Below are 11448 nucleotides of genomic sequence, written 5' to 3'. Positions count from 1 at the left end.
TCCTAATCCCGATCCGATGCTTTTTAGGAAATGGCCTCTCGAAGATCATAAGTTAGGAGGAACGTGAATGAGAATGTGGAATAAGAAGCCCCTCCTCAAGCTCCTCAAGTTTCGATCGACCCTTCGGCCGAGCAAGTGACTTATGTGGAGTTTATGTCTACTTTTCAAGTGTTGCTTCCATCATGACGGCTCAAGACATGGCAACTCAAGCCAATAGGGAGGTTGTGGTCCCCTTGAACCCAAATGTGGGTACGACGACAACTAGGATGAGACACTTCACTAGAATGAATCCCCCAAAATTTCACGGTTTTAAGGTTGAGGAAGATCCTCAAGAATTCCTTGATGAAGTGTATAAAGTGTTGATGATCATGGGAGTGATGTCGGTGGAAAAGGCGGAATTGACCGCTTACCAACTTAAGGGTGTTGCTCAAGTTTTGTTCCACCAATGGAAGGGAGGGAGGGCGATTGATGTGGGTCCTCTTGATTGGGAAACATTTATGGTTGCTTTCCTTGATAGGCTCTTTCTCCTTGAGATGAGGGAGACAAATGTACTTGAATTCATCAACCTTCATCAAGGAAATATGCGTGTGAAATAATATGCTTTGAAGTTCACACAATTGTCTAGATATGCTCCTACTATGGTTGCCGATCCTAGGGCAAGGATGAGTAAGTTTATTTCGAGTGTGTCTGAGATGATGGTTAAGGAATGTCGTACCGCCATGCTTATCAATGAAATGGACATTTCTTGTCTTATGGTTCATGCTCAACAAATATAAAAGGAGAACTTAAGGAAAGATCTAGGGAGGTGAAGAAGACAAGGACCAGTGATGGTCACTTTTCACATTCAAGGTCCGATGTACATGGTCGTTTTAAGTTTCGACAAAGGTTTTTCTGTCAAGGTTTCTCCAATGCTCCTCCTAAGTTTAACAAAGATTGGGTGTCTAACCCTAAGCCACAAAGAGGAAACTGTAGTGAATCTTCATTTCCTACTTGTGCTAAGTGTGGAAAGAAGCATGAGGGTAGATGTCTAGCCGGTTCTAATGCATGCTTTGGTTGTGGTAAGATGGGTCACAATATAAGGGATTGTCCCTCAGTTTCTAAGAATGAAGAAGATAATCATCGGCCGGCTCAACCTAATCCTTCATCCGGTTCTAGTGGGAGTCAAAAGCAAAACTGATTCTATGCACTTCAGACTCGTTGTGAGGAAGAGGGTTCTCTCGATGTGGTTACCGATATATTGAAAGTTTTTTATCTTGATGTTTATTGTTTGCTTAATCCCAGTGTTACCTTGTCTTTTGTGATGCCATATGTGGCTAGGAGGTTTGATATTCTTACAGATGTGTTGATTGATCCCTTTTCTATCTTTACTCCTATTGGTGAGTCTAATGTGTCTAAGAGAGTTTATAGAAATTGTCCTGTCTCCTTACCCCATAGAGTCACTCATGTTGATCTTGTAGATCTTGATATGTTAGAGTTTGATGTCATTCTTGGTATGGATTAGTTGCATTCTTGTTATGTTTCTATTGATTGTTAAACCCGTGTGGTCAAGTTTCAGTTTTCAAATGAGCCTATCTTAGAGTGGAAAAGAGGAAGTTCTATGCCTAAGGGTCAGTTTGTTTCTTGTCTTAAAGTTAGAAAGATGATTTCTAAGGGTTGCTTATACTATCTAGTTAGGGTGAGGGATATGGACTCCGAAGCTCCTACTCTTGAGTCGGTCCCCATTGTAAATGAGTTTCTGAAAATGTTTCCTGATGATCTACCTAATATTCCTCCCGATAGGGAAATAGACTTCAGTATTGACTTTCTCCTAGATACACAACATATCTCTATTCCTTTTTACCGAATGGCTCATGCGGAACTTAAGGAATTAAAATAACAATTGAAAGATTTTGTTTGATAAGGGTTTCATCCGACCAAGTATCTCTCCATGGGGTGCTCCAGTTTATTTGTTCGAAAGAAAGATTGTTCACTTTGTATATGTATCGACTACCGTCAGTTGAACAAGGTTACCATTACAAACAAATATCCTCTTCCAAGGATAGATGATTTGTTTGATCAACTGCAAGGATCAAGTTACTTCTCTAAGATTGAACTCCGGTAGGGTTATCACCAATTGAAGGTAAAAGAAGATGATATTTCGAAAATGGCTTTTCGAACTCGGTATGATCATTTTGAGTTTTTGGTGATGTCCTTTGGATTGACTAATACCCCGACTGCATTTATGGATTTGATTAACATGGTGTTCAGAATACCTAGATATGTTTGTGATTATGTTTACCGATGACATCTTGATCTACTCAAGAAGTGGAAATGAGCATACCGATCATTTGAAGATTGTGTTGCAAGTGCTCAAGGACCAATAACTCTTTGGAAAGTTTAGTAAATGTGAGTTTTGGTTAAGGTCCATGGCTTTTCTTGGGCAGATTGTTTCCGGAAAGGGCATTGAGGTAGTACCTAAGAAGACGGATGCGGTAAAGAGTTGGCCTAGACCTCTATCCCCTTGAAATATTAGATGTTTCTTGGGTTTAGCTGGTTACTATAGAAGGTTTACAGAAGGGTTTTTGTCGATTGCCTCTCCATTGGCGACATTTACCCAAAATAAAGCAAAATTCTTATGGTCGGGAGCCTGTGAAAAGAGTTTTCAGGAATTAAAAGATAGACTTACTTCCACTCCAGTGTTGACTTTACTGGCTGGAACCGATGATTTTGTTGTTTATTGTGATACTTCAAGAATTGGGTTAGGATGTGTCCTTATGCAGAATAGAAAAGTCATTATCTATGCCTCAAGGTAACTTAAGGTGCATGAAACAACTATCCTATCCATGATTTGGAACTAACAGCAGTTGTGTTTGCTTTGAAAATTTAGAGGGATTAATTATATGGTGTTTATGTCGATGTCTTTACAGACCACAAAAGTTTGCAGTATGTTTTTAACCAGAAAGATCTAAATCTTCTCCAAAAAAGGTGGCTTGAGTTACTAAAAGATTATGATATGAGTGTTCTCTATCACCCCGATAAAGGAAATATGGTTGCAGATGCTCTTTGTCGGTTGACAATGGTTAATCTTTCTCATATAGAGGATAGTAAGAAGGAGTTGGCTACATATGTTCATAGATTGGCCCAAATGGGTGTTCAATTGGTTGACTCTAGTAAATGTGGTGTTATGGTCCGTAATGGTTCAGAATCATCCTTTGTGTTAGAAGTTTTTGTGTTAGAAGTTAAAGCAAATTAAATTCTTGTTCTGACTTTGGTGGAATTGAAGGAAGCGGTGCTTACAAAGTCCGTTGAGGCTTTCTCCCAAGGGATTGATGATGTGCTTCACTATCATGGTCGTTTGTGTGTTCCCAATGTAGATGATTTGAGAGAGAAGATCTTATCGGAAGCCCATAGTTCTTGATATTCCATTATCACAGGAGCCTCCAAGATGTACCATGACTTGCAGGAGATCTATTGGTGGAATGAAGTGAAAAAAGATATTGCGGAATTTGTAGCTAAGTGCCCTAATTGTCAACAAGTGAAAGTGGAACATTAGAAGTTGGGAGGTTTGTCTCAAGATATCGATATTCCTACTTGGAAGTGGGAATATTTGAATATGAAATCATTGTTGGGTTACCTCGCACCCGACGGCAACATGACTCGATTAGAGTTATAGTGGATCGAATGATGAAATTGACTCATTTCATTTCTGTCAATGTTTCTTATGCGGTAGAGGATTATGCTAAGTTGTATTTGAGGGAAATGGTTAGGTTGCACGGAGTGTCCTTATCCATTATCTCCGATCGTTGAACACAATTCACTTCTGAGGTTTGGAAGTCTTTCCAAAAAGGGTTTGGTACTCATGTTAAGCTTATTGCGGCCTTTCATCCGTAAGCTGATGGGTGATGAGTCTAATATTTTGACTCATTTAGGGCTTTGTTTTGATAGTTTAAGTGTCCTCAAATGCCTAATATATGCTCTAAACTAATGTTAAAGTGTTGATTTGCAGCTATGAAGATTAAGGAGCAAGGCAAGGACCCTAATGGGCAAAAAATAGCTAACAAGCTGAAGAAGTGAACAAAAGCGATCCTGGTGATCTCCAAGACCATTTAGCGGTTCACCGAGTGGTTCGTCACTCTACCCAAAGTTCTAGCATGCCAGCCCTAGGGACGAGAGATTAGGTGAGGCATAAATCCTATTGGCGAAGGAAGGTTAGACCGCCGATAGTTACAAAATGAGCAGTGAAGATACAAGCAAATCGGCGATCCAAAGGAACAAAGGGCGTATCGCGGAATCCGTTTCCGATCCCGACATAGACCGCTTAAAGTTACAATCCCCTTTTAGATGAAAACACGAACCAAGAAGGCGGTGGACATGGGCAATTGGCGAGTCGCCAACCGGTCGGTGAAGTCCGACTTTCCTCGCCGATTGGCCCCAAAAGGTCAAATTTTGGATCAGTATAAATTGATATTTTGAAGAGAGAGAAAGGATCAAAACATTGAGAAACACCTACCCATAACGAAAAATACTATTCTTGTTGAGTTTTTGAAACTTTCAAGTAAATTTCAAATTGGGTTTTGTAATTAAAGCTCTATTGAATTATTTTAAGAGCTGGAAAATCAATATCCAGCCATGGCAAATGCAATAGGTATAGAATTCTTACTCTTTATGATGAGTAACTAAAACACCCATACTTGGGGGTGTGACTATGTGACTAATTGTCTGATCTGATGAGCGTTAGGGATTATTAATCGTAATGTTATTTTGAAGTGGGTTTGATTTATAGCTGTTGCTTAATTGATATATTGGAATGTGTATTTAGATATTGTTAGTGTTATACGCTTGCTTGAAAGAGAGGTGTAAAACTAAGGTTATAAATTAGCATTTGTAGTCTTTGGGTTGTTGTGGGTTAAGCTCGAGAGCTCAATGCTACCTATCTAGCTCGAGAGAGTAGGTGAAGTGAGGTTTTGGGCTGTTTATTGTAAGAAGCTTGTTGAGGCTCGAGAGAATTCACCTGAAGCGTAATAGTTGTTCGAGAGAAAGCTATTGCATATAAGGTCCAGCTTACCCGCTACGATTTAGAAATTGTTAGTAATTACCGAGCACCCATTTAGCGAAACTGGTAGTTAGTCGGTCATACCCCTGAGTATCTCTTAATTACTTGTTTCTCCTTTGTTGTTTGTGATTGCTTTAGTTGATAATTGCCAACCAAATCCCCCATTTAACATTCATGTCACCCCATCAATTTATTTAAGTACTTTCAATAATTTTCATTCTTACAACCGATTGATTTGCATTTATAACTTCATAATTGAATTCAAACTTGTACCGCTCCTTGTAGGTTCGACCCCAACTCATTTGTTGGGTTTTATACTAGATTATAATCGCTCCCACCTAGTATTAGATGAGGTGTGGTTGAGCGTTAATCAAAATGTCGCCGCTGCTGGGGAGTGGTGTTTATAATTCTTCTATTGAAGTTTGAATTGAAAGTTCTTTGTGTTGTAGTTGAATCGACTTGACTTTGTTTTGTGAGCTGTTGTGATTAGGTGACAGGATGAGTGCAAATGAAAGCACCGTGAACCAACTTGATCACCAAAATGATGGTGATGATTTCTTTCACACCAATGAAGCTCTATTGGGGGGCGTAGGTGCTATTCTTCTACCTCTAGGTGAAAATCTGTTTGCCTTCCATATGACCAATAAAATGCTACAATTCTTTCAAGCTAGAGGCGTATTCGGGGGACTAGATGAAAATCCCCATGAACACATTCAAAACTTTGTGGAGATATGTAGTCCTTACTCACTCAAGGGTATTTCAGAAGAATCAGTGCGGCTTAGGTTGTTCCCTTTTTCTTTAATGGGAGAGGCAACCAAGTGGTTAGCCGGGCTAACACGAGACTCTATTTCATCATGGGAGGAGCTGACCGAGGAATTTTACATGAGGTTCTTTCCACCTTCAAAGATGGTAAAATTGCGGGACAACATCCAAAATTTCAAGCGGGTAGAAGGGGAGCCAATTCATGAAACTTGGCGGAGATTTCAAAAGTTGTTATTACTATGTCCTACTCATGGGCTTCCGGGTGATGTGATACTTCAATATTGTTATTGGAGTGTAGACTCAGTGACCACAAGAGTAGCTGACCAGCTGGCACGAGGAGAGATAATGTTACAGCCATTTAAAGTGGCCTCGTCCCTCCTTGATAAGATGACTAAGATCAATCAGGTGTGGTACACTCAAGAGGACCAAGTTTCTCCCTTAACCTTCAAGATGACAAAAGAGCAACTTGACAAGGAGAAAGAGAGGGACGAGAATATTAGCAAAATGATGTCCCAAATAGAGTTGCTACAAAAACAAGTCCTAGAAAAGGTTGGTGAACCTAAAGAGGTTAGAAGGGTATTTAGAATTGAGAGGGGTTCTCAACCGAGTTACTTCAATGAGGGTGGGAATCAAGATTGGAACGCACATAAAGAAGAGGAGCGGAGACAACACTATCAAGATTGGGTTGAACAAAATGATCCTTTGAAGACAGAAGAGAGTCGCGAAGAATACCACACACAATCAAGTGACAGTCCAAGATCAAAGGGTAGTTCAAGTAACTTAAGAATGGATGAATTGTTGTCGCGTATCCTAGATAAGATTGAAGGATACGATGACATGCTTAAAGAGATGATGACTGATTTCTCCTCATTGAATAATAGAGTTAATTCTCACGCGGATGCAATCAAACAACTTGAGGGTCAATTGAGCTTACTTTCGGAGCAATTGGAACCCAAGGTATTTGAAAGGGGTGAAACCAACTGTGCAACAACTTTGAGGCCCGACTATGACAAAGACTTGGCGGTGGTGACTCGAATTGGGAAAATAGCGGTTGGTGTTGTAAAGGGTACTGATGGGATGAACACTCATGAAGAAGAGCAAGATGTCGATAAGGAAGAAAAGCCCATGAATGAATGAGCTGGTCACTAAGAAGAGGAACATGGACTTCGAAACAATCGAAGTTTCTCACAATTGTAGTGCCATTATGACTAGTGATATGATTACAAAAAAGGAGGATCCGGGGGCATTTATTATACCATGCACCATTGGTATGCTTCAATTTACTAAAGCTTTGTGTGACTTGGGAGCAAGTATAAATTTGATTCCCTATGCAATTTTTAAACAACTTAGGCTGGGTTAACCAAAATCCACAACAATGAGGTTTCTTATAGTGGACCGGTCTATCAAACACCCAATTGGAATATTCTATGACATATTGGTGAAGGTTGATCGATTTATTTTTCTGGCTGATTTTGTTATTCTTGATTGTGAGATTAACGCTGAAATTCCCATTATTTTAGGAAGACCATTTTTAGCAACTAGGAGAGCGCTAGTGGATGTTAAAAGCAGGGAGTTGAAGTTTCGGGTGAACAAAGAAGAGGTCACCTTTAATGTGTGCAAGTCAATGAAACACCCGAGTGATATTCATGTGGTTTCTACGATTGATGTAATAGATGAAGTGGTGGCCAGTGTAAGTGAATTGATGTGTATGAGGTTCAATGAACCTCTTGAGGCTGTTCTTTTGAATTATGATGAGACCGAAGTTCAAGGGTATGATGAAGTGGTAGCTTCTCTATCGGGGTTGGGTGAATATTCAAGGAACCCATTGAATATAAACATTGATCTACAGAATCGAGAAAATCCTCACGCCAAACCATCCACAGAGGAACCACCAAAGCTCGAATTGAAAGTTCTCCCCGCACATCTTTGATATGCATTTGGGGGCAAATAACACCTTGCCCGTGATCATTGCAGCTGACTTGCTTAAGTGGCAAGTAAAATTGCTTCTTGTGGTGTTGAGAAGGTACATCAAGGCTATAGGGTGGACTATCGCTGACATTGTGGGTATTCCACCCAACATTTGCACTTACAAGATTCAACTTGATAGTGAGTGCAAATCGAGTGTAGAACATCAAAGGAGATTGAACCTACCTATGCAAAAGGTGGTAAAAAAGGAGATAATCAAGTGGTTGGATGCGGGTACGATTTACCTTATTGCGGATAGCAAATGGGTGAGTCCGGTGTAATGTGTACCCAAAAAAGATGGCATCACTGTAGTCCCAAATGAAAAGAGGGAACTTGTTTCTTTGAGACCGGTAACCGGATGAAGGGTTTGCATGGACTATCGAAAGTTAAATTCTTGGACTGAAAAATAGCACTTTTCCATGCCTTTTATGGATCAAATGCTTGATCGACTTTCGGAGCGCGGATGATATTGTTTCTTGGATGGTTATTATGGGTATAACCAAATCTCTATTGCACCGGAAGATCAAGAGAAAACAACTTTCACTTGTCCCTATGGGACATTTGCTTTCAAAAGAATACCTTTCGGGTTGTGTAATGCCCCGACGACGTTTCAACATTGCATGCTGTATTTTTACTGACATGGTGGCAGATTCAAAGGAAGTCTTCATGGATGACTTCTCCATTGTGGATGATACTTTTGAAGCATTCTTAGCACACCTTGGGCAGGCCCTTCAAAGATGTGTGGAAACCAATCTAGTCCTAAATTGGGAGAAATGCCACTTTATGGTTAGAGAAGGTATAGTTTTGGTTCACAAAGTATCTCAAAAGGGGCTGGAGGTTGACAAGGCAAAGATTGAGGTAATTGAGAAGCTACCACCACCACTCTCGGTAAAAGGAATTCGTAGTTTCTTGGGGCATGCCGGTTTCTACCGGTGGTTCATCAAAGACCTCTAAAAAATCGCACGCCCATTGTGCAAGATTTTGGAGAAGGAGGTGAAATTTAACTTTGATGACATATGTATGCAGCCTACAAGTGTTTGAAAGAAAAATTGATCTCTACCCTGGTGATTATTAGCCCTGATTGGTCGGCACCTTTTGAAGTGATGTGTGATGCAAGTGGTACAACGTTAGGTGTTGTGTTAGGGAAAAAGTGCAACAAACTATTCCATCCAATCTACGACGCAAGCAAAACATTGAATGGTGCTCAACGTAACTACACTGTTACGGAGCAAGAATTACTTGTGGTGGTATATGCATTTGAGAAATTCCAGGCATACTTACTAGGCACCAAAGTGGCAGTTCACACTGATCATGCAGCCCTACGGTACTTAATGGCAAAGAAAGATGCTAAACCAAGATTGATAAGATGGGTGCTGTTATCGCAAGAATTTGACTTTGAAGTCAAGGATAGAAGAGGTTGCGAAAACCAGGTAGCCGATCACCTATCTAGGTTAGAGGGCAAAGAGAAAGATGAGCTTGAGTTAGACATAAATGACTCATTCCCAGATGAGCAGATATTCATAGCTAGATGACGATCTTTGGGCGTATCACATTGCTTACAAGCCACCAATTGGTATGTCCCCATATCAGCTAGTTTTTTGGGAAATCTTGTCACCTACTGATTGAACTTGAACACAAAGCACTATGGGCATTAAAGGCATTAAATCTGGATTGGGTAAATGCTTCAAAAGGAAAAGTAGATCAGCTGAACGAAATGGAAGAATTCAGGTTTAGAGCATATGAAAGTTTAGATCTCTACAAAAAGAAGATGAAGAAATGGCACAATTCTAAAATCCTTAGGAGAGAATTTCAAGTTGGAGATTTTGTGTTGCTGTACAATTCTCGATTGAGACTCTTCCCGGGAAAGATCAAGTCGAAGTGGTTCGGTCCATTTAAAGTGACACTAGTGTTCAGGAATGTGGCCATTAAAGTCGAAGGTAAGGAGGGTCCAACTTTCAAAGTGAATGGGAAGCTTCTAACGCTTTATTTTGGCGAGTGTCATGAAATTGCAGTCATTGAAGTGGTATATTTGGAAGATGCTTGAGAGCACTTCCACGTCGTCCCACAACGTTAAATAAGGCGCTTCTTTAGAGGCAACCCAAGCTTTAGTTGTTATAAATAATGTTTGTTGCTTTTGCGGGTATGAGCGATTCTGCGAGGGGATGGTCATTTCGGTGCGTTGCCGAATGGAACGATGATCACGACTTGGCTCACCTTCTTTCCCTTAGATAGGGGACTGTAGTCTGGAATATTTGGCGAAGCGCCGAAAAGGTTAGGTGAGCCCGACTTTCACCACCTTTTGACCTACCCTGAAAGGCTGGTGTTCTGGAAATTTGGGCGACGAACTTTGGACATTGGGCGATGTGCCGATGCTGTTCGGCAAGCTTGAATTTCACTGCCTTTTGATCTCAATTGAAAAGCCAATATTCTGGATATTTCGGTGAACTGCATATAGTTATGCGGTTCGCCGAATCTTTTGGCGCTTCCCACATTACTTCACCGAATGGACACCCAGTGAAGAATTCTCCTACCTCTAATCTTGTCATTCAGTGCTATTACATTTCTATCTTTATTCCTTGCCCGTTTATTTCTTTTGCATTGAGAACAATGTTGGATGTTTTTGGTGGGGTGGAAACTTGTTAGGAATACCACCTCTAGATGCGTTTGAATGAAGTTGTTCCCCTACATTTTTGAGTATTGATTACGGTCAATACCGATGACTTGAATAGTGTACTTAATTGAACGACATGAATGTGTGGCTACGATGAGGCAAACTAAGTTACATAGGCAATATGTGATCTTTAAGCATCTCGCTGTGACTAGCCGGTTGTCGAATGAGTCTCTTGTGATGAACATTGCACACTAGCTTGAAAGTGTAGAGTCTTGTTTGATAATTGTACCAATGCCTTGTGTGGTGAGGTTGTCTTGAACATTGTGCTTGATGACACTTAGAATTTACCCCGTTGGTTCGATTGATTGAGTGAAGCGAGCAATTAAAATGATCTTAGGCAAGAATTTTGAAGAGTTAGCCAATTTGACAATATACCTCTTTGTGGCCAACCTTGTGAGATGTGTGAACCTTGATTGGCACCTTTTGAGCCTATCCTTTTCTTGGAAGAAACTTGAAAAACTTTGACCTCTTTATCCCATCACCAATAACCTTCATGAAGTATTGGTATGTTTGAATAACCAACTTAGGCCAAAAGCCTAAGTTGGGGGTGTGGTGAAAAAGGAGGAAAATCAAGAAGTGTAAAGATTCCCCCTTTTATGGATTGTTTTGATTTATATGGAACCCTTCCATATAAAATAAAAGGAAGAAAGAAGAGAATGAGAAGAAAGAAAAGAAAAAGACAGAAAAAGAGAAAAAGTGGTGAAATAAAGTGTGTGAAAAGAATGAAAAATAATGGGGTATCCAGTGATGCATGTTGAGTTGAATAATTGGGGGAAGTTTGAACATGTTTGAATGTGAAAGAGAAGGAGAAAGAGTGATTTTTAGGCCATACTTCATGAAGGTAGATGCCACTAAGCCTAAATGACCATACCTTTACACTCAACCCCATTACAAGCCTTAAAAAGACCTTTGTGATCTTTAGTGAGCTGAAATAAATGTTGATTGGAAAATAAAGGTAAGCCTATGGGTGGAGTCTTGCATGTGTTCATCTTTGTGAGTGTGAGAGTTGTATGTGATT

The 11448-nt window shown here is 40.2% G+C and overlaps 1 protein-coding gene across 1 annotated transcript; it reads left to right on the top strand.

Moving 5' to 3' along the window:
* The first annotated feature begins 9473 nt into the window (after nt 1–9473).
* LOC107058875 (uncharacterized) lies at nt 9474–9803 on the top strand. The gene has a single exon (XM_015305101.1). The coding sequence runs from the start codon at nt 9474–9476 to the stop codon at nt 9801–9803; it is 330 nt and encodes a 109-aa protein (XP_015160587.1).
* The last annotated feature ends 1645 nt before the right edge of the window (nt 9804–11448 follow it).

Source organism: Solanum tuberosum, unplaced genomic scaffold (assembly GCF_000226075.1).
Source record: "Solanum tuberosum cultivar DM 1-3 516 R44 unplaced genomic scaffold, SolTub_3.0 scf00615, whole genome shotgun sequence".
NCBI classification, from domain to species: domain Eukaryota; kingdom Viridiplantae; phylum Streptophyta; class Magnoliopsida; order Solanales; family Solanaceae; genus Solanum; species Solanum tuberosum.
The sequence above is the reverse complement of the archived record's forward strand: the minus strand, read 5'-3'. Positions and strand labels throughout refer to the sequence as shown.

Coding starts and splice junctions, on each gene's coding strand:
- LOC107058875 (XM_015305101.1), top strand. CDS start 9,474: ATGGAAGAATTCAGGTTTAGAGCATATGAAAGTTTAGATCTCTACAAA.